The sequence below is a fragment of the Colius striatus genome, chromosome 6, assembly GCF_028858725.1.
Source record: "Colius striatus isolate bColStr4 chromosome 6, bColStr4.1.hap1, whole genome shotgun sequence".
Taxonomy (NCBI): Eukaryota; Metazoa; Chordata; class Aves; order Coliiformes; family Coliidae; genus Colius; species Colius striatus.
The window spans coordinates 23,745,458-23,768,783 of record NC_084764.1 but is presented as its reverse complement, the minus strand read 5'-3'; the positions used below and the strand labels follow the sequence as shown (position 1 = coordinate 23,768,783).

The following is a 23,326-nucleotide window of genomic DNA, read 5'->3' as shown; positions in this document are numbered from 1 at the left end:
CCTTGGCTTGAACCCTTCACAGAAGCAACAAGTGCCACAGCAGCAGAAGAATGCTCATGAGCCTGAAAGAAAACAAATTCATTTAAGTTAGACTCATAAACTGATAAACCCATAAACCACCCATCCAGCAAATCAGGAAGATGTCATTTGAAGCCGCAACACAGAGGGGAAGGCATCTTGTAGGTTTTAAAGGCCCAATAGGGCCTGGTCTGTTGAGAAGGTGATTACTGAAGAGGCAAAGCCAAAGCTGTGTAAAACCTTGAGAAGGTTACCAAAACCTTGGGTTCTCATCAAGGCACAGAACATAACCAAGACAGATGATTACCATGTGTGTTCCTCAGTTTATCTCTTTGTCAGGAGGTAAAAGAGCTACATGAGCAGCCTTAACTGGGAATCAGGCGACAAGTAGAAGAACCAACAGGACCACCTTAGGGACAGTTACTAGCCTCTCTAAAGGGAAAGAGGGAAGTAGAGAAAGAACTGAAACATCAAATGGAGCATCTTTTGATTATGTTATTTAGTATTAATAATTGTAAAGTATTTCAGATTCATCAGTATCAATTGCCATCAGTTATCACTAGTTCTTATTAAAACAGAACATGATATTGAAGATCCAACACTTCAGGGCATTGTTCGTTGTTTAGGCTGATGTTTTGGTTCCATAAGAGTGTATCAATATCTATATTGATGACCTTAGGGGCTAAATAAAAACAGCAGGCAAGCACAAGCAAAGGTTTTATAAGTGGCTTTGGGAAGTGCTTAAACTGTCCAGAGTTGAAGTGTAAACTCATATGCAAGGAAAACACTTCAAAGAGAAGTTAAAGCTTCAGCAGGGAGGTAGATGACAGTAAGGCTGGGATGACCACCTTGGATGTTTACCAAGAGGAGAGACATTTCTTGGAATATGGGGAATGGGGAAATTTGTGTCCATGCGACCTGCCCAAACAGCACCCTGAATCCACCTCTGTGTGCAAGAGTTAGACATGGCAAGACATTTAAGAATTTGAGAAGCTAATGACTCCAGTTTTGAGCAAATGTGACAGAAGACACAAAACTAAGTTTGTCCAGTGATAACCCCAAAGAAGTGGTTAGAGATAGTTGTTTGACAAGTGCATGGTAAAAATTGGATATCAGTGGGTTATGTATCATGTGCACTGACTTAATCTGCTGAGACAGAGAAGGTGGCTTTGATCCTAGCTGAAGTACAAGTTTAATCTTATTTAGAGAAGCTCAATGTGAACAGAAACTGCCTTTAAATCATGTGGGCCTGGCTCACTCTCTTAGAAGTGAGATTATTTTTCAGTTAAAGTTGCTTGAGAGAACTGTTATTTGCATGGTAACATCAGTGTTTCACAGATGCTGTAGTGACTGTAAACTCACCATAGAGCATACAAGGACTCTGGTGATGCTACTGTTCAAAAGCCATTCTCTTTCTTGCCACTACAAGCCTCCTGCCTGTCCTCATATTCTGACACAAGACCTGTAGGCAGATTATCAGTGTAACTCCGTTTTCTCACTATTTGGTGTAGTAGTAGCTGGGGTGTCCAAAAAGCACAGAGGTCAGACACACTTTGTAGTGATAGTGTTCACTACATTGTACATGCTGTCATGTCTGATCTACATCTGTCATGCAGTCATACTTTTCTAGCATTTTGCAGAGGCTGGTAGGATGCTGTAAGCTGCCAGAAGCATTTTCATATTAGAGCATGGTGAGAAAACAAGCTGTTTTTGAAGGATCAGATGATCTAACTTAACACCATTTTCAGATGTGTAAAAGTAGAAGCAGCTTGGAAATGCAGACTTTGTAAAGCTTCTTCCAAATGTTCATTGTTAGCACAGACTTTTGATGTTAGCATAGACTCCTGTGAATTGGTTCATCAGGAGCTGCCTCCCAGCTACCTCCACATCTTAGTCACAGCCCCTCTGGGCAGCCTGTGCCAGGGCTCCGTCACCCTCACAGAGAAATGTTTTTTTCTTAAGTGGAACTTTTTGTGTTCCAGCTTCATCCCATTACGCCGTGTCCTGTTGCTGGCTACTATAGAAAAAAGGGATGTCCCAACCTCCTGACACACACCCTTTAGATATTTGTAAATGTTAGTAAGATCTCCCCTCAATCTCCTCCAGACTAAACAGCCCCAGTTCCCGCAGCCTTTCCTCGTACAAAAGATGCTCCAGTCCTCTGATCATCTTGGTGGCCCTGCGCTGACTCTGTCCAGAAGTTCTCTGTCCCTCTGGAGCTGGGGAGCCCAGAACTGGACACAGGACTCCAGATGAGGCCTCACCAGGGCAGAGTAGAGAGACAGAAGAACCTCCCTTGACCTGCTGGCCACATTCTTCTTGATGCATCCCAGAATGCCATTGGCCTTCTTGGCCACGAGGGCACATTGCTGGCTCATATTTAGTTTATTATCAATCAGGACTCCCAGGTCTCTCTCTGCAGAGCTGCTCTTCAGCAGTTTGACCCCCAGCCTGTGCTGGTGCATGGGGTTGTTTCTTCCCAGATGTCCTTGTTGAACCTCATGAGGTTCTCTCTTTAAAATTCCTCTCCCTTTAAAATTAAAATTCCAGGATCTCAGCCACTGAAGTGTACATCTGAACCACAAGAGAAGACTAGGTGCATCTGAAAACCACATAATATAAGGGCTCTGGTATGCACGAACCTCCAGAAGCAATGCTAACAAGAGTGATCTATCCACATGAGTACAGAATGCTTCTGAACCTGTTCAGGTGGTTAGCGCACATACAGAATCTGTATGCATGACATTTAAAGTTGCTTACAAGTGGAGTATCAAAGTAGTGTTATTCAGCCCAAATAATCCCCAGTCTGTATTAGAGATGCACATTTTGTGAGCATAATTCCACTCTATACCAAATAATTTTCAGGTCTCAACCCAGGCCACAAACAATTGCTCACATGGAGCCATTTCAGAGCCGTTCTCAGACAGAAACCTTACACCTCTGGGAGATGGAACTGAGCGGAGTGAGGCTACCAGCGTATGTCTGAAATCACAGTAAATCAGGAGCTATTTCAACTAGTTGCCAGTAGCATTCTTCTTTAAAAAAAAAAAAAATCCACTAGCTTACATATTATTTTTACATTCTTCATAAATACAATTGGTGGACAGACTACACCTCCCTCCCTCCTTCCCTCTTCAGATTTCCTTTCTCCAGCAGTCCACAGGTTTTCATTGCAGCTTTCAATAGTTTTATATAAGAACTTCCACAAGATTTACACACTCCAATTAATGTAATAGCAACTACAGCAACATTAAATCAAGATACAAGCCCCCCCAGATAGCCAGCCACCTATGAAAATATAGCAAGTTATGCCTCCCTTGCATGAAAAACAGACTTTAAATTGTGGCTACGGTTGGAGGCAGGTATTACAAATCCTATCATGAGTTTGCTCTATCTGCCGCATGTTCACATTCCCTGACTCCTTTCTGGACTTAACTATAAGCTACATGTACCTTAATTTTCTCTGAACTCCAAAAAGAGAAAGCAGTAGGAACAGGTGGAGAACATGCAGATGGACAGCTTACCTTGAAAAACTTCAGTTGCCGGTAACTTCCCATCTTAGAATGCTTGCCCAGTTTTACACTTTGGCTGTGAGTGAGCCCAAGCAGTAACCCACCTGGTTTTCTACTTTCACAGCCTACCTGGATATCCTCAAGGCAGGGCAACTGCAGTGCCACTCTAGCATAGACAGATGTAAAGTGGCTGATAACGGATGAACTTCTGTGGCCACTCTACAGATCACAGAATCACAGAATCATTTGGCAAGGTAACCAGTGTAACTTCTGCCGGGTTGAAGGATCATTCCCTAATGGAGCCACAGCAGCAACGTGAGAACAAACAGTTCCTGAAATGTGCAGAGATGTAAAAACACAGCCCAAACCAATCTGGATGGTTTCATCCTTGGTATGTTAAAAGGTCTGAGCCTACTTGACACTTCATTCAAAGAGAACATGGTGTCTCAGCCATGAGTGGGCTGAGATGGATGAAGCCTGATGTTGTTTACCAAGTAGGTGTATTAACAGACAGATATACTCCTGGAGGCAACTCGTTGCTGGATACACCAATTTTCCAATTTGATCCTTCCACTCTGGTGACAGAGGAGATCTGCGTTTTGATGATGTACACTGTTACCTGAATCAGCTGTCCTCTGTGTAATATTCCAGACTACCTGGAATTACTTTTCATTAGTGTAAAGGTGTGTTTCCCTGGGGGGCCAGGTACTCTCCCAGTGAACCCAAGCCTACAGCCAGGCAGCGTACATCAGCACATCATCTTTCAGCCACTGGAGGAGTCCAGGGCCTTGGAACGATGGCTCATGGATGTTGTGTCTTGCCTGTACGATACATAAGGGTTTACCCTGCAAACAATATCTGGGGATACAGTTAAGGTGACTGAGCTATGTTTTATACAATGCACCCACAGCTCTCTTGGGATGCAGACAAAGTTTTAAAACTAAGAATAAAACCACCCCATCAGTCCAAAGAAAGGTCTGGAATGAAACACATTTTCATAATGTAATTTTTTTCCACCTCTTAATTCAAATCCACTTTTTTTTTTTTTAGATCCATCACTTCTCACAATCCCACTATTTCTTTTTTTCCCCTGAAACATATTTCAAGGTTTCCATGAATGCACAAGTAACTGGGCAAAAGCATACCCACCATTGTCCTGTCCAACTTACTTGCTTCCTGGCTGCTTCTAGCTTCCATTAGTGTATTGTCTGTCAGGCCGCAAGTATGAACTAATCAGGAAGACAACTATCTAACTTGCAGTTAGACAGCATTAAAAGATGTGTAGCTTCATATTTTAAGTCCCTTAGAGCTTTATAAAAATATCAAAAGTTCAAAATATTCCTACTTCCATTATTGTTTTGCCCCAACCCAGTAACTTAAGGATAGTGTTTCTTCTGCTACGTGTAACGCTTCAAGTACTCCAAATCCAAACTACGAGATTTCTACAAGTATTAAGAAAGTATCTGGAAGTTTTGAAGCCTGCAGCATCAAACATGACAAAGTCGAGCCCTCAATAACTGAGGGAACACAAAAAACATTAACAAAAGATGTTCCTTCAAACAACTCAGAAGAATGACTGATTGAGATACACAGTCTGGAGGACATGAAGACTACAGAGATACATTTTTAAGGGAATCTTGATAGCGATCTATATTTAGGCTAATGAAGAAAATCTGCAAAATTACAGACTTCCTTGCTGCAACATCTGCTCTGACACCGGTTACAAAAAACAGGTTTCAGACAGGTTGCTGAGACAGCACAGGGATTGTCATCCTGCAGCAGAAGAATGGATCTTATCTGGTAGCAAGTGTGTGCTCAACTCTTTACCTCTCTGTAACATTTACTACTGGGAATCACCCTATCACAGACATTTCAGATACAAAGTAAAAACTAAACCTTGAAAAGTGATTTCAGATTAACTTTTTGGAGGAAAAGGTGGCTACTTATTTTTCCCTAATGCACACTCTTGTTTAAATCTCCATTGAAACTCCATGCACAAAAGCTTTGACTTCTGTAGTGAACATCGAATCTGCCATGCAAGGCACAATTTTCAGAAACAACCCATCTAGCCTCAGATCTTAATTTCTCTTATTTCTCTGTGATACATTAACGTATAACATTACAACTGTTGCAGTACTGGTGCTTTGAATGTTTAAAAGGAAACTGGCTTGTGAAAACAGACCTAAGTAAAGGTCTTGTTTGCAAAGGAATGGAATCAACTCCCATTCACTATTGCGCACTGCTGTGCAACCAAAGTCATCCTCTGTAAAAGCATTAAGGAAGCAGGATATAACATTTAGTTTCAAATTAGTAACTAGTATTATGTAGCTTTTTGGAAAAAAGGGAAAGAATGTAGTAGACCCAAGGTTTAACTGATGGTTTTCAACTAAGCATTAGAAAAAGTTTCAAAAGATGGTATCCTTGTAAAGAGTTTCTTCTGCAACCATCTTTGTTTCACTAAAACTGGTATTCCAAAGGGAACTGTAGGTTTAAAAAAAAAATACCACTAATGCTGTTTTCCTTCAGCTTTAATTATTTCTTATTTATTTTTGTAAGTCAAATGAGCCAATATATTGGTATTCATAAATCATCCATCCTGCATTTTGATGAATTAAGCCTACCATCGTTTTTCCAAGTTACGACATTTCAAAGTCTCTTTGGAATACTAATTTTGTATTTATAGGTTTCAATTTTTTCATTCCACCCTATTTCCCTGATTTTTTCTCGACAGTTGCTGATGTAAAATTTAATATAAAATATTTGTCACAAAATAGTATTGCTTTTATGCACATCGTGGCAAGATTTTTTTGTTTTTTCAATAAAAACTATACCACCTTCCATAAAATCCTAAACATACTAAGAACTGTGATGGAAACCAAAATTACACAGGGTGAAACAGTACTAGCACAACAGTGAGATTATATTACATCAAAAAATTTTAATGGTCCCAAATATATACTCAACAACTAAGCATACACTCAGGGGGGCAAAAAAAAAATTATGACACAAAAGTGACCACATCTAGAATTCCACTCAATCTTTAATCAAGAAGGGACAAACAAATCCCCCACCTCCAAAAAAAAAATTCTGCAGTTTAAAGGGCAAAGGGAACAGATTAGAAAAAAAAAAAAAAGAAGAAACTTTATATTCGGCCCTCCCCCGTAGAGGTTTTTAAAACCTGTTGTAGCTTGACTAAAATGTTCAGAATGTACGATTTCAAAGGCAGGTCTCTTTATACAAAGAAACTGCTGGCATTCTTAACTAGTGAAGAATTACGGCAAAAACTGCCTTTTCTTCAGAAGTCTCACAAATGGTCCAAGAAAGCATATTCTGATTGTAGCAACTGACCAGCCAATCCAGAGTTCCACTAACAATACTCCTGCCCTGTTGGCTTTTTTGTTTTGTTTTCCATTTCCTTCCCTGAGAAAAGGGCAACGTGTGGTCCAAGCTGGAGAGCTCAAAGGCTTAAGTCTTTCCCCCTAAACGCAGTATTTCCCTTTCTTCTGCTCCTTTGAATTGGCACTTGATTGGCAGAAATCCATTTGTATAAGTTCATCTGTGTCACACACAGTAACTCACAAAAGATTGCTGCTTTGCTGTGGGTTTGTTTTGTTTTTGGAAAAAAATCTTCTTTCCCCATCTGGTAACGTTCTTCAGCAGTTGCCATTATGATGACTCAAGCTTTGCTTTCTTTGTCAAAGGTAAAGTTTCCTCTTTATCTTCATCTTCATCATCCTCTTCATCATCATCAGGGTAGTCTACAAGCCCAACGAGGCCTCCCTACAGAGACAGGCAGAATTTCATTAATGAGAGAATGTTTTGCATATTGATAGTCCACGGTTCTATCATGAAATGGTGCATGCTCAGAACACTGCTGTAAGGGTACCGATTCACCAGGTTTTGAGTAAAACGAAGCAGAACAAAAATAATTCCTTCACTATGAATGAAAATGACATTGTCTGAAAAACACTGAAATCACTAAATCCAAAACGGGGTTTTACTTATCCAACCAGACAGAAATATTTCCAGTTGAAATTTAAGTTTTGCTCAGTGTCACTGCAGCTCTATCTGTAGGGACAGAAAGGTTCATTTACTGAGTGTAGCTGACTGTGGCAACAAGCAACCCGGAAACATTTCAGAAACAAATACACAATATCCATGGGTATTTTTGAACTATGATACTTTTAGAACATAGTCTGTGGTCACAAAAACTACTTTAAAAGTGTAGTACTTTAAGGATGTTTTGAATAATATAATCAAATGAGGTGTACAGGCGACAAAATACGAACAACTCGGCAACTGAAAATTAAAGCTCATTTAGTAATATTTAGAACTACTACGTGTAACACAGATACCCACAAACTAAGATTCAGACTTGTGAAGAAATGGCAAGAACTTCTAAAACTTCCTCTAACTATGGTATGTTGCAATTTCTGAAGCTTATCCAGCACTTGACTATGACAGCAATTACTGCTATTGAAAGACCATATTCCTTATTCAGGTGTCTAACAATAAGACATCCAAACCAGAAAATTTCAGCCAGCTGTATATCAAAATACAACTTGATAAACTTTTACACACACTTTGTACAGTCACATGCAACATAACACTGAGTATACTGCACATAAAACCCCAGCATCAGATAATTAATGAAAAATCCAATTTCAACATCATTTGTAATTTGTGACTATGGCCTGCTTACCAGCAGCATATCTTTTACTGACTGGAAGCAGCTTACGCCTGAATCCATGAATAGTTTTTCAGTGCAATGCATTTTCAGTTTAACCTGAGTATTTGTCTTTTGCCCTCAGGACTTGAAATTTTGGAGCCAATATTGTTTGCAAAATGCTCTGTATCTAAAGACTCCATTGTAGATTCAAGGAACGATACTGTCTGAGAGAGAACAAGCCTCCACCAGAAACACAGAATAGACTGAACTGAATTCCAAGCCAGTTCTATCTCTTTTAAAAAGCCTTTGACTAACTACTGTATTTTTTCATAAATTAATTTCCTCCAAAGAACGATTTGGAGGAAGTGTTCCCTGTTCTTCCATCAGCCTAACTCTTCTTATTCAGGTGTTTTTATCAAAAGGTAATCCCAGACACAAACTCTTAAGCCATGTTTGACTGTAAGAAAGAAAAAACTTAAAACCTCATTTGGCTTTACTAGAAGTTTGGTGAACAAGCAGTATGGTGGCATTAAAAAATAAGGATGAATCAGAGTTATTCTGAGGCTACTTGAGAAGATACATACCTGACCTTTCAGAAATGGGAACACTCACTATGAAAGTAAATTCTCACTATCCGAAAGTATGCTGTACCAACACTACCTTATCTCTCCTCCAGTGCTGAGAAAACACCAGTTACTCTATTTCCTTGACTTGGTTTAACTAAGAATTTTAGCCAAAATCTGATAAAATACAACAGCGTCCTAAGATGTATTACAAAGCAAGTTACACTGACTCTTTTAAACCGGCTTTCTTCTACTACAATTACACGCCAAATCAAAATTTTATGTTATTTCAAAAGGTATAAAATTAATGCTAGGATATTAAAAATTGTTTATGTTTTGACTCACGGCAACCACCTCTCCATAATATAATTTATTTCTTTCACATGTGCCAGTTACTTCATTCTGAACAAGATTAAAAATGGTGACAGCAGAAATTCTCAATGGGGGTGGTGGGACATCTTAAGAGTCTGGAAAAATGAGGCAATGTTTCCAAAGCACTTCTCTATTTCTAAACACCAAATATCCCTGTGCAATTTCACACAAGTGTTGTCTGTATTTCATGGTAAAGGTTGCTGTGAACAGCAGCTAGCCGTATGCTTCATATTTTGAGAGTCTGGGCCTTTGAAAAGTTTTTACTACTTCTTTTTATACACATCAGATCTCCTTAAAAATCATCAAATCATAGAACGGTAGGGACCTTTAGAGATCATCTAGTCCAATCCCCACAAACAGGACAGTATACTTCTGCTTAACATGGCAGAATTGACACAAACTAGAGAGAGATGCAAAGCAATTTCCTACAGACATCTAAAATTACCTTAGTTGTAATAGCTGCCATTTGAGATGTGCTTTTAGAAACTGATCCTGGTGACCCAGGGGACCCTGGGGATCCAGGTGACCCTGGGGATCCAGGCAGATTACTTGCAGATGACTGGCTTGTAAGGTTAGATTTTGTCCCACTGGAAAAGGAAAGCTTGAAACTTGGGCTCTGGCGACCTGACAGGTTAGTTTTCAGAAGAACTTCCTTTTCTTCGCTCTCTTTCACTGGAGAAAAAGAAAATAAAACCACATAAAAAAAAGCAGAAGTAAAGCAGTATTACTGAGTGAAACACAAATCACTTTACTGTGTGGGAGACAGTTCAATATTTTGTGTACAACTTGGTGAAGTGAGTCAGCACAGAGTGACTTTTTTATGCTACTCTGTCACCTACCAGCTGTTGTCATTGGCCAGGAATTCACACTTTTATTCTACCAATTATATCACCTAAATATTTACATTAAAAATTTTTAATTATAAATCTGATTAAAGTACAGGAAAACCTGTCTATCAGCTAAGGGTCAAATGCCTTAAGAAACCAACTACAGTATTCTGTATTATTCCACTTTTAAAGACAATAAAACTTGTTTTGAAGGGGTGGGTTCTCCAACGTGATGTCACAATTTCAAAAGCTAAGAACTCAGAATCACAGAATGGTAGGAATTGGAAGGGACCTTTAGACACCATCTAGTTCAACATCCCTGCAGAAGCAGGTCCATCTAGATCAGGTCACACAGGAACATGTCCAGGTAGGTTTTGAAAACCTCCAGAGAAAGACTCTCCACATGCCCCCTGGGCAGCCTGTGCCAGGGCTCCCTCACCCTCACAGTGAAATAGTCGTTCCTTATGTGTAAGTGGAACTTTCTGTGTTCCAGCTTCATCCCATTACCCCTTGTCCTGTCACTCGATACAACAGGTAAAAGGGATGCCCCAACCTCCTGACATCCATCAGTTAGATCCATGTAAATATTAATGAGATCCTCAACTTCAGAATAAATACGTGCAAATTCTTCATTGCAGGAGGACAAAAGAATATGTGATACGGCTTCTGCATAAGCCAGGTGGCATTCTTCCCATCACTTACATTTTTTCCTTTCCATGAATTTACTTATAGGGTCCATAATATCTTCATCGTTTTTAGTTTTGTCAGAAGGGGGCACCACTGCCTCTCCATCTTCCATATCATCTTCATCAGTATTAAACCACATTTCCTCCTCATCCTCCAGGGTTCTTGCATCCCTCCTGTATCTGTGGTTTCTCAGAATGGAGCGCATGCTGCAGAACACAAGTTTTCAAACTTTTGATTCAAAAAAACGACTCACAATTAATTACAAAGCTTCTATTCGACATTTACAGTGACAGCTTACAGACAGAAATACTGTAGAGCAATAAAAATACCAGCAAATCATTCTGTAATGTGAATCTTTGTATTTCCAAAGCAACTATTTTTTAAAACTTTTCTTTATGAAGAATCACATACAGTACGACTCTGGTAACAGTGCATTCAGACTACTCGGTTCAAAATTCTGTAACTTATGAACAGCACTATTCAAAGTAATAGTAATAAGTGTACCAAGGCAGGGAACTTCTACTCTGGTAAATGGAAGAAGTGATTCAAATCACATCACTTTGTTTTTTAGTCCATCAGTAAAAAAAGCATCCTTTGAAAATTTCTTTGTTTATTGTATTTCTCAGTCATTTTGGTAGAGCTTATCTAAATATCTACTCTCACAACTAACAAAGGAAATCCTTTTTTTGGAAGGAAAAATCCCTAGAATGATAACTCAGAACTGAACAATCTTTCAAATTGAACAGGGGGAATCTGTTATTTAAGCAAATGAGCTTCAGATGTTACGCTTCCAGTATCACTGCAACAGTGTACATAACTTTAGGATATGAGAACTTAACATTATTACAGGGAGTCCAACAACCAATGTTAGCTGAAAGCTAATCAAGAGTTTGAAGCAACACATCTGGAAATTACGCTTTTCACCAGGTAAGCTCAGCAATGCCTGAGATGCAAGTAGTTTAAATTATTAATATTTCTCACTATCACAAACGCATCAATGTTCCCACAACAGAACTGAAGTTCTAATACAGTAACAACAGCATTTTGTGCATTTTACCTGTCAAGTTTTGGATTATCTTGTCTTTCCCTTTGCTGCTCAAATCGTAGTTTCAGACCTTTGAATGTCTGCACATAATCTACATCTTCCAGTGCCTTCCAGTAATTTTCAATTACATGAGCTGTTAATGATTTTATATCTTCCTACAGGAAGAGACAAGTATAAAAGTGACTTATTTTCATTCTAGTTAATTAATTTAATACGATATAAAAAGTAACCGAGACATTATTTTTAAACATTCCATAAGAAGTATCATATTAATTAGCTTCTGCAAAAAAGTTTTATGCATATGAGTGTAGCTAAAAACCCAGAGCAATTTTCTAGCAATATCTTCCAAAACACATGAACAGAACCTAAATCACTGATAGAAAATTATACAAAAAAACAGTTCTAAAAGGTATTTCCTTTACAGATTTTTTAATATTTTCCTTTATAAATATATTTATAAATATTTTCGTATTAACTAACACCTGTGGTAATCAGTCAATTAAAATACATGTTTATGAGATACTGACTTAGCATTCACATTCTTTCCTTGCTGCAAATACATTACTTATGTAAAAATAATTATTCACCGCATTTGCTTAGGATGAGAATGAGTAAGATATTTTTCATCAGAAACTAACATCAGGTTTTCCCTTTGTGGCCATACAGTGCTGGTCAAGGTCCTTTAGAGAAGCCTCCCAACTGTTTTGCTATTTCAATTCGGCACCGTGGCTGCCCAAAGCCACTCTAGACAGCTGAGACTAGCACAGGTCTGCACACTGCAGCAGGAAAATTCCTCCTGTGCACTGTTTGACTCTCTTAGCACTGCATAGCCCCTGGAATACATTGCAGGACAAAAAACTGAATTACAAGCAAAGGACAAGCAAAGCAACATAAATCTTAATATATTTTCCTTTTTGGTTACATGCTCAAAGTTCACCTCTTATCAATGATAACACACCAATAACAACAAGTGTATGGGTTTGGGTTTTTTTTTTTAAAATTTGCTCTCTTTAAAAACAAGTCTGGATGAAAAAAAAAGGTCAACAATTTCTGACAGATACCAGAAAGTATTCTGTAGATGCAACATAGGTATCTATGTGAAAAAGGTGATAAGAAAGCAAAAGATTATTCATTTCTGCATAGCATGACCTGTAGAATCAGCACCCAGTCTCATGGAGTACTGAAAGACCACAGCAGAGAAGTCAGAGCCACCTGCATGGATTAACTGTTTTCATAGCTTGAAAACCATTTTAAAATCAACTCTTCCACAATGATCAGGTCATCTCCGTCTTGAACCACCTTGAGTCTCAACTCAAAGATGAAAGAGGTCATCAGCACAGATGATTTCAAAGAGGCAACAAAGCCTCTCTTTTAGCTCACTCACTGCTCCACAGGTGTCTACACTTACCCTGGCCCCACTTACACATTTACAGTCTGTACAGCACCTTGTCAGAATCTGGATGCAAACAATAGTGAGAAAACAGTACTCTGCAGCCAGCCAAATTATCAGGAAGATTTTCAGAGACTCCCAGTGGAAGCAACTTTGTAAAAGATTGGAAAATCTTCTGTATGTTTCCATATTCTATTGAGTTCACATTACACAGCACAGCTAAATCTGATGTTTTTGTAGCAGTAGTTTCAAATTACAGCCCTGTCATAACAGGCCCATTCAGTCCACATGATGAAACTCGATCAGCCCTGCCTTTGCAAATCTGAGTACCCTGAACACACTCAGGAGTGCATTTAACTTTCAAGTCAGGGTACTGTTTGAACGTAAGAAAGAATACGTACAAATCCGTAACAGTGACATAAAAGAAAGTTCATTTCAATACAGGATCACGTACTCCTATTATGAGAGCGTAGGGTACAAGCAAAAAGAAAAGTCAGCTCCAACTACAAGATTAAACAATGTAGTAACTATCTTCAGAATATAACATCACTCACCACTCTGATGAATTCAAACATCTCTATTATGGCAGAGTTCATCAGATTATAACGGGAACCATTATTGAGAAATGCTTTGACCACAGGTTCAAACAAAAAACTTTTCATTATGTAACGGTTATAGAATTCATCCTTGAGCCCGATTATCTTTCTCTTGAAACGAAGGGCACCTGAAACAGATGCATTGTCGAAAGAATTTTTAATTTTTTCAATTTAAAAGAAAAAATTCGAGAAATAACTCAGCATTAGTTAGAGCAATTTGCATCCTCAGTTCTTATACAGCAATAAATGATTAGAACCAGATAATACGTTCAGATATTCTCTGCTTTTCACCAGTCTTGACTGTAATGCTGAAGATTACTTATCTGTTTTACCATAAAGAAATTTTCCATCATAATTGCACAAATGAAACCACCGCTGTTCACTGAATAAATTAATATACTACTCTTTAACTATATTACTACTAACATAAAGCTGTATTTTTGTACTTTAAATTTACTTATGATAAAGATTAAATAATTTCTTGGTAGAAGAACTGTGAAATTTGCTTATCATTCCTACTTTTCAAATATAGGTTTGATTACATTTAATTGAGTCCTACAGGATCCAAACCATCTCATTTTAAAGTTGGTAAATCAAATTTTCTTCACACACATAGCAAAGCAGAGACTTATTTTACATCCAGTGTAAAGCTCTCCCTGAATCTTCAAAGCATATGCAAGTATGTGAATGCCCACACATAAGCAGGAAGTAGAATATCATCTCAATATAAGACAGCACATTTTAATTAGCAACTAGGTTATTCAGGATTCTAAAATCAAACTCATGTGCCTCAGTTATAAATTTAAAAGGTACTTCTCACTGTATAGTACTGCTCAGTCAACTTTAGGCTTTGTTTTACTCTATGTGCACAATGGAATCATGGAAAAAAAATCTGTTGCTTGCCTCGACAATTAAGCCACACTGTTTTGCTATTACTGTGCTAAGAAACTACCGGGGCTTGAAGAGCAGCATACTGAGTTTCTGTGTTGTTTAATGCAGTCATACCATGTCTCTCAATACTTCTGATAATTTGTACTAAAAAAAAAAATATCAAAACTTACAGTGGTTCCCTTAGGACACTCAATATTTAGATATGATCTTTTCAATTCACCTCTACGTTGAGATTATGAAAAACCCTTCTGCTTCTTAGGAAAAAAGACATTTATAAATACAAAAGTATTTACTAATACTAGCTGATAATTTGATACATTGAGTATAACATGAGACTTTTCGTATTCTGTCATGATCTGTGAACAGTTTTCTTCAAGCAGAATGAAGATATGTAAGATTTCACATTCACATGATACTAGCTTATTCTACAGCTTTCAAACTTACACAACGCCAGGAAAGCGTGCTTTGAGGCCATGAGAACGAGTACCCTTCTCAGGATATCTTTGTTGATGATGTAGTTCTTTATGTGATAAGTATGATGTTCCACACAGAAAGTTAGCAATTCCAGTATTAATGCCAAGAGCTGGGCTGTTTGAAAATCATCTGTAATAAAAATAAAACCAAAATAATTAAGCATATCTAGGATTTTGCCTTCAGAAGCTAACTTAAAATATCCAAGTGCAGTCTGGTAAACACTTCTAAGTTCTTATATATTCCCACAAATAGTATAAGGAACATGCCGCGGGGTATGTTGAGTCTTTAAAATAGAAATAGAACAGGTTTGTTATGGAGTAAATATTTTCTATTCACCCAAACATAGCAGGAAACATTACTTTTATCTATCTTAAATCAGTGTTTGAAGGTTCAGAGTACAGAACTTCACACTAACAGTCAGGTTTATTTAACCAAATCTCATTATCATAGAATCATAGAATGGCAGAGGTTGGAAGGAACCTTCAGAGATCATTATTATGTCCACATGAGTGTTGTCCTACACGTAGAGCCTTGACTAAGTTTGTGTCAAAAAAAAAAAAGTGACCTGTTATACCTTTTAACAAAAGCATTATGCAAGAAATATTTCAGGTTCTTTGAATACTTCTAGGACATAATCTCATCAGCATATACAAAACATAACTCAAATCCTGCTTTTAAGTAGAGAAATAATAAATTAAATACATGTTAATAGTTCTTAAAGGCAGGGCTATCTTTTTCAAAACATTCCCAGATTGTTGTACCTTTAAAAGAACACAAAATGGTAAATGGTAAATTTTAAATGGTAAAAATCTCACTTTCAATCTATCTGGAAGCCAGCTGAGATAAAACAGATTAACTAATCCCTTGGAAATCCATAGAATAAAGAAGTTTACGGAACATTCATGTATCATTTATATACCTTCATTTACATCCATTTTGGACGTGTTATACTATTAATAAACAAAGAGTACTGCTCCTAGTAGCCAGCAAGAACAGTCCATCCATCACTGATATCTACTTTCCTAGTCTGATACAGACCCAGTCTCCTCAAATTCAGCACAATATCGTGAAATACACCTTCACAGGGGCAATATTACATCCTCATTGGACCTTAAATACAGTTATATATGTTTACAAGTTTAAGTCACTGAACAGTCCCCATGAGTTATCAAAAATAATGCAAACATTTCAAATTTTTGCTGAAGAAAAATCTGAAGCAAATGCTGTTCATTTCTTAAATCCAGCTTCTTTGCTGAACTTTATACTTAGTATAAAATTATTAGTAATTATTCCAATTACTAAATCAACATTTTACTTTAACTATGTATCACCGTCTCAGATTCTCTTTAAGATAGAAAATGTTCTTTGACAATTATTCTATTTTAAACACTGACATTCAACATCCAGAGTGGCATTACCTTTGCTAGGCTTGTCCTCTGTAGTATTAGCCAATAAAGGGGCTGTCAGAACATGCATACAGTGTTTGTAGAAGAAACCCAAGAACTCTGTCTTTTCTGTTTTCTAGAAAATAATAAAAAAGGGTAACACATACAACCAAATACTCTTTAAAAGCCAAACATCACTCCATTTGAAGGTATTTACTTACATTGGCAGTGGCAAGCATATTTTCTGGATCAACTAAAGTACGAAGCAAACCCATGAGTAGCACTGCCCCTCCAAGTTCTGGATCTGTGTCACAAATCATGTGTTCTATAATGAGGTTAATGAGTAATATATCCTAACAGAGGAAAAAAGAAAAGGCAAAAATAAATTCTAATGCTGCTCCCTTGCCTGAAATCTGAAATTCTTTTCTGAAAGAGTCTGGTTAAAAATTGGGGCTCTACCAAAATTTTATAAAATCTAAACATCTACCAAACAACCCCCCCCAAATTTAACAGAAACACATTTTTACATGCCAATGATACATTCACAACAGTGGCTCAACAGTAAGAAGGCAAGCAGTGAAGAATCTTTCAAAGCAACTAAAAATGGTCCTGAAACAAAATTCTAATTCAAAATTTAGTCTGAACTGAGTACAAAGGTAGGTAAGTCTCAAAATTCAGCTGATTTCTGGTAGCATTTTCAGAGTACGTAAGTTTTCATTTCCTGTCCCCTTTAAAATATATACCAAGAGTTTTACTTCCACAAACATAAATCAGTAAATTTTATAATGTTACTCAATTTGTTGAGATTATTTTCACCTAAAAACAACCCCAATACGCATTTGCAGAAAACCAGAATAACACATAAACATAGGAAATAATATTTACATTTAGCAGTCCCTATGATAAAGCTGCTTGGTTACTACTGTCCCTCATAAAAGAGGATAGTCATTAGATTCAAGTGGCTGGAATCACCAGCAATATTCCCTGTCCCAACTACCTCTTTCTTCCAGTGCAGAAATAGCTGTGCCAGTAACTTCCTGTTCTCTGGAATGTTTTTAGAAGATACTTAATTAAATTAACCATCTCCAGTATGGAAAAGGCAGCACAATGTTTTTCCTCTGCTGAATAACGCTTTGAAATACCCTTCTTACTACTAGCTGTGTGCTAGCATTTTGTATTAATCAGCTGCATAGGATCGCTGGGAAACGTAAACTTCTGTCAAAAAGTGTTCTTAACCAATTAAAACCATAACTATTTTCAGCACGTATGACAGTAAACAGAACACAGGTTTCTTACAAGTAAATTAAAAACATATGCACATGCTAAGATCAAGACTGAAATTTGTATTTTGCACTTTAGGGAGGCCATCATTCAAAACCAATTTGTTTTGCTTGTATTACAGCTGACGTTAACCAAAGTGGTGGTTTATGGTAACCTGTTTCACTTTACAAGGAATGGAACAAGAATATGTAAACAGGTGAACACTCATCTGCCTAACTGAACTTTTAAAAACATGGTAGTTCAGTACCCTGGAACCATCACAGCCATATTCCATGCTTCCTTAGAACTAGGACTCATGTCATTTTAATAAGAGTTGTAAATATAAACCAGTCATTGAAAAAAACAGTACATGCATTTCTGGTGAGTCTCTACTTACATCATCATTCTGCTGCGCTTCCTGCATGACAAACTCTCGTACCATGGATGGGTTGTATTCAACCAAATATGAGAATATATCAGTGGCTGCACTTCGTACTTGTGCATCATCCATACCCTGGAAAAGTCAAATACGATCATGTATGTTTCCTTAAAACAAAAGGCTTAAATAGAATGAAAACGAGAAAGCATATAGCTTTTATTTTGCACTTACAAGTCATACCTACTACTAAAACTGTATTCTACAACGGAATTGACTCTAGCCTCTTCTCTGTACATTTCACAAGTGTCAGGTAAAATATATTTTATGGTTACCCTGCCCTTTGAACTATTTCTCTATTTTATTACTTAGTTGTACACCAAGAAACATAGGAAAGGAATGAGAAAACAAAAACATAAGGATGCTAGGGCTCTTCCCAATGTTATATTGCAGCTTAAGCTTTTTAAGTTTTACAAAAATATTAAAAACATTCTGAATCTTAAACTAAGACAAGACACGTGAGGCAAATACTGTGTGACCAAAGTCTGGCATACTTACTTTTTCTTTAAAAAAAGCTTCTCTAGAGATAAAGAAAATGGTTATCACAAATAAAATTGAACTGACTTACCAATATGACTTCTAGTGCTGGCAGTATGCCCATATTTGACAAGGTTTTGAAAAACGCATCTCTGTTTTGAGGTTGCAATGTTTGTGAGAATGCACAAAATTCTTTCAGAAAATTTACCTAAGAAACAGGAATAATATACTAGTTAGTAATCTAAAAAAACAGGCACATAAGTGTCCCTTTCATGTGTATTTTACAGATTTCTTACCAATTCCTGTCTTTTCTCCTCATCTGTGGCTTCATCTGTTAGTTGTGCAAACAAGTCTGTCAGAAATTTTTCATCTTCCTACAAAGGCAAAACAATATCATTTGTTTATTTGACAATACCAAAAGGCATCCAAGTAGAAGACAAAGTTCTTCTAAACCATGTCTCCTGCAATTCACAGAACATATGCTTGTTACTGTAGTTGATCATAAAAGTATCAACATTCAAATACAATTTTCAAACATTAATATGAATCACATTTTTGAGCTTTTATCATGTTGGACACCATTATACCACCACCGCTTTGTTCTCAGTTACAATGTATCTTGCATTGCCTTCTGTAGTCAGCAACTAGGCACCATGCAGCCGCTCACTCACTGTCCTCATCCCAGTGGGACAGGGAGGAGAATCAGGAAAAAAGAGTCATGGGTTGAGATAAGAGTAGTGTAATAATTAAAATGAAATATAATAACATATATAATTAACATATATAATAGTAATGAAGAGGATTGTAACAAAAAGAGAGAGAAATAAACTCTAAGTGCTGCCCAGTGCAATTGCTCACCACCCACTGACCAATGCCCAGCCTGTCCCTGAGCAGCAATCCCCGTCCAGATCAACTCCCCCTAGTTTATACACCAGCCAGGACGTCCTATGATACAAAACAGATCTTTGGCTAGTTGGGGTCAACTGTCCTGGCCATGCTCCATCCCAGCTCCTTGTGCACCTCCTCACTGGCAGACCATGGGAAACTGGAAAGTCCTTTGTTGAGGATAAGCAGTGCTTGGCAACAGCTGAAACATCTGTGTGTTATCACATTATTCTCCAAGTAAGTCCAAAATACAGCCCTGTACCAGCTACTAGGAAAAAAATTAACTCCATCCCAGCCAAAATCAGGACACTTTTGGCTGTCCTTTTTCTATTTTCTACTGCCATTCTCATCATTTTGTCTGTGACTTCTTTAACTTCTTTCTCCCTTATCACATGCCCATTCCCTTCAACCACGCTACAATATCCTTTGTTTACATATACTTAAAAACACAATCTCCCTCTCAGACCCACACACAACACATATCTTTGGAAGGTTATGAGAACTTTGCAGCAGAAGTATAAAACAATGCAGGGAGAGCTGATTCATAGCAGGGACATGGTGAGATTCTTTCCTCTGTTGTAAGAAGGGTGAAATTTAGAAACCAAATCAAAGTAAATGCTTCCTATTATGTACAGCATTTATTGAGCATGCTCACTGGTAGGAATCAATATCCATATGGTTACCTTTCATGCTGCTGTACCTTAGCAAAACAGAAAACAGCAGTCAACATATTGCAAACATCTGGAGTGAAAGAAGTAGAAACACTTAGCTTCCCATAATCTTTACAGTGCTATCAACGACAAGATTATTAAACTAGAAATGAATCTTCCCCCATTATTTTACAGTAATAAGTACTTGCTTGAAAAAGATACCTGTACCTCGATAAAAACACATTTTTTCAAAAAGCTACCAGAGTATTGCTCATTGTGAAGTCAGTAACACCACATGCAACATCCCTCCATTCCAAAATGACAATGCTAGATATCCAAGTTGCCTTGCCTTGCCTACAGCATAAAGCGGAACCATGAAAGCCTTTCAGATACATCCCCATAACCTTTCTTAAACTGCAAATTATCTAGGTACCTCATCCAGGCTCACCCTGCAGCCTTGCTGAGAAAATGTATACCTGTTCCAACAGCACACCATGCTAATGCAGCTGTAATACTGTCACACCCCAATCCATGATCTCTACATAACACAGATCAACCACATTCTATTACACTATAAGGTAATCCCTTTATTTAGGATATGCCACGTTTCCTCTTGTTTGATGCCATGATTCTAACCTGACCCAACAGTCTAGTGATAATGAAAAGGAATTATTTCATTACCTATTTTCCAGTGCTATTTTTGCAAGCATTTCAAAACCACATTGGCGAGGCCTCACTTGAAGTCTACCAAGATTCACTCTGATCAAGCACTGGAAATGTAAAGTTTGACTTTCAGATTTCAACAGCCAAACATGTTCAAAATAACTATTAGGGTCTTTGATTTCAAGAAACATAACTTAAACTGTGATGAAAGAACACAAGGATGTTTAACTACTCCTATCCAGCTGTTATATGGCTTGAGTTTTCTGTTCTTTTAACTCTTTAGACATTACAGGTGCTGTAACTAACACAAAGTAGAGATGCTGACACTTATTTGCTCAACAAAAACACCACCACAAAACAAAAAAAACCACGCAGTCCTTTTGAAGAGTTTTGCAAGTTATTCTCCATGATTAGCAGTGCATTGAAGAAAAGGCTACGTAGTTTGCTTTCATTTCTCTTTTTGCTGTTTTGATCAAGGTGTAAAACTAATCTCACCTATCAAGACTACTGAGAAGATAAATGCGTATCCTCACTGGGAAGTGTAACCCCTGTTTCCCGTCTCACTGTGAAATGAACTTTTCATCTCCTTCATAATACCTGGCAGTAAATGCAAGTCAATACAATAGAAATGAGACCTCAAGAGTGATCACTGGGAAAAAAATTATGGAGTTGTCAGCATTTAAACATGCCAGATTAGCATGCTTCTGCATAAAAAAGGTACACAGTGTTACCCCAAGTATCCATTTATTTTTTTTGCAAGTCAAACTGGGGAAGGAGACAAGGAGATCCTCCACTGCTGGTGAGACATGGGTCTCATTTACGACCCACTGCAGAGCCCCAGACAGAGGTGCCTGGGGAAGCTGCACGTCAAGCAGGGCATAGCAGGGCCTCACTGAACAGGATCCTGACTTAGCACTCTCACCAGATCCTAGCACATCCCTGCCCAGTTTAAGATGTGGCTGGCTGCAGTGGAGGACAAACCACTCTGATACTGGGCTTGCAAACATCTGGGACTTGTAGAAGGGACTTTCCTAACACCGGCAAGTGATGAAGACTTCAATGCTGAAAACATTCAGGAAGAATTCCCAGAAGTTGGGTATGTAACCATTTTTCAACCTTCCACATATATATTTTCTGTATTAAATATAATAGTGAAGCATTTCCCACATCTTTTCCAAACTCCATTAAATACAATGTATTTTAAATTAACAGGATTATCTGAAATTTCTAGGTCTCAGAACAACCATGACCTATTTAAAATCAAATGAATTAAGACAGATCTGAGTGACTCCAAACACCCCACCCTTACATGGATAATATGAAGAAAATTAACAGTTATTCCAATAAAATAAAAACAAACTATTAGTAACGTTGCAGTTATGTCTTAGCCCTGAAATGCATTTAGGTGGTACTTTGTTCCAGATGCTTAATGAAAGGTAGTCACAGGTTGATACTGATGGGAAAAATCCCAACCCTCTCATATTTACAGAAAAATTGTGATTGCAATTAACATTCTAAATACAAGATTGTCTCAAATTACTGACAAGGGCAGCATATCAAAAGATACATTTCTGAAGAACACTACCAGCATCTATGGAAATGTGTGGTTTGAGAGCAGAGTTCACATATTTCAGAAGTCATAAAAGACAAACTGAATGCTTTCCTTTTTTTCACCAACTTGCAAGAATCTCCCAAAATACATCTGTAAAGTGAACACGGTCCAAATGGATAATTATCTGGCCTCTTCATGCAAACAAGTATCAAATCCCATTTGGATCTATTTTAGAAGCTGCGAAGGTCCCAAATGTTTTCCACAGAAACAAAACTGCAAAGGGTAGTATATGGAGAAATTGTACAATCTAGCTATTTTCCCAATGCACGGGAATGAAATCTGTAATACTTAAACTATGCATATACCAAACACTAAGTATCTCAATTTATGTTTTCGCAAGATCTAAGTAGATGCTTCTAGGATTCACTATCTTTCAAAGTTCATGAATATAAAATTAAGCCAGGCCATCTACTCACTGAATCATTTATGACTTCAAAATCCAGAAAACACATAGATTAAGCAGGATCACAAAAGAAAGACACTATTTACATTTGAGAGTCAACTTTCAAAGTAGTCCTCCTCCTCCTCCCAAAAAGCACTTGAAAAAGCATTCTTCAAAAGCAGACCTCTCTTAAACATAACTCACTTCCAGTTATCAGTTACTTCATGTCTGTGAGACTATAGATAAATTACAAAAATCATTCCTTTATCACAAAAACATCCAAGAAACTCAATGACATCTAGTCTGGAAAAAGAGTATGCTTTTCATGCTATTTTCCACTTCCATATTCATTTTAGGCAGAAATAGTATTTTAGCTCCAAAATTGAGTATCATAAATGTTACCAGCAACCAGAGAATTACAGCTTCAAACACACATTCCTTCCTGCTACCACACCAGAAGATTTCATAGTTTTAAATGTTTCAATCTCCTTTATTTCAGACTGCTTTCCCACACATGTCCTCATTTGCTCTC

General features: G+C 37.6%; 1 protein-coding gene across 2 annotated transcripts in view; it reads right to left on the bottom strand.

Moving 5' to 3' along the window:
* Positions 1 to 6,552: 6,552 nt before the first annotated feature.
* The window catches only part of PPP4R3A (protein phosphatase 4 regulatory subunit 3A), a 45,083-nt gene continuing 28,309 nt past the window's right edge, over positions 6,553 to 23,326 (bottom strand). For both annotated transcript variants that reach the window (XM_061997826.1, XM_061997827.1), the window contains exons 5-15: positions 18,899 to 18,976; positions 18,694 to 18,810; positions 18,087 to 18,203; positions 16,651 to 16,782; positions 16,463 to 16,565; positions 15,015 to 15,173; positions 13,638 to 13,807; positions 11,706 to 11,848; positions 10,664 to 10,854; positions 9,580 to 9,806; positions 6,553 to 7,310 (exon numbers count right to left, since the gene is read on the bottom strand). In XM_061997826.1, the coding sequence (XP_061853810.1) occupies positions 7,197 to 7,310; positions 9,580 to 9,806; positions 10,664 to 10,854; positions 11,706 to 11,848; positions 13,638 to 13,807; positions 15,015 to 15,173; positions 16,463 to 16,565; positions 16,651 to 16,782; positions 18,087 to 18,203; positions 18,694 to 18,810; positions 18,899 to 18,976 (1,551 nt within the window). In that variant the 3' untranslated portion in view covers positions 6,553 to 7,196. The remainder of the gene's footprint in view (positions 7,311 to 9,579; positions 9,807 to 10,663; positions 10,855 to 11,705; positions 11,849 to 13,637; positions 13,808 to 15,014; positions 15,174 to 16,462; positions 16,566 to 16,650; positions 16,783 to 18,086; positions 18,204 to 18,693; positions 18,811 to 18,898; positions 18,977 to 23,326) is intronic.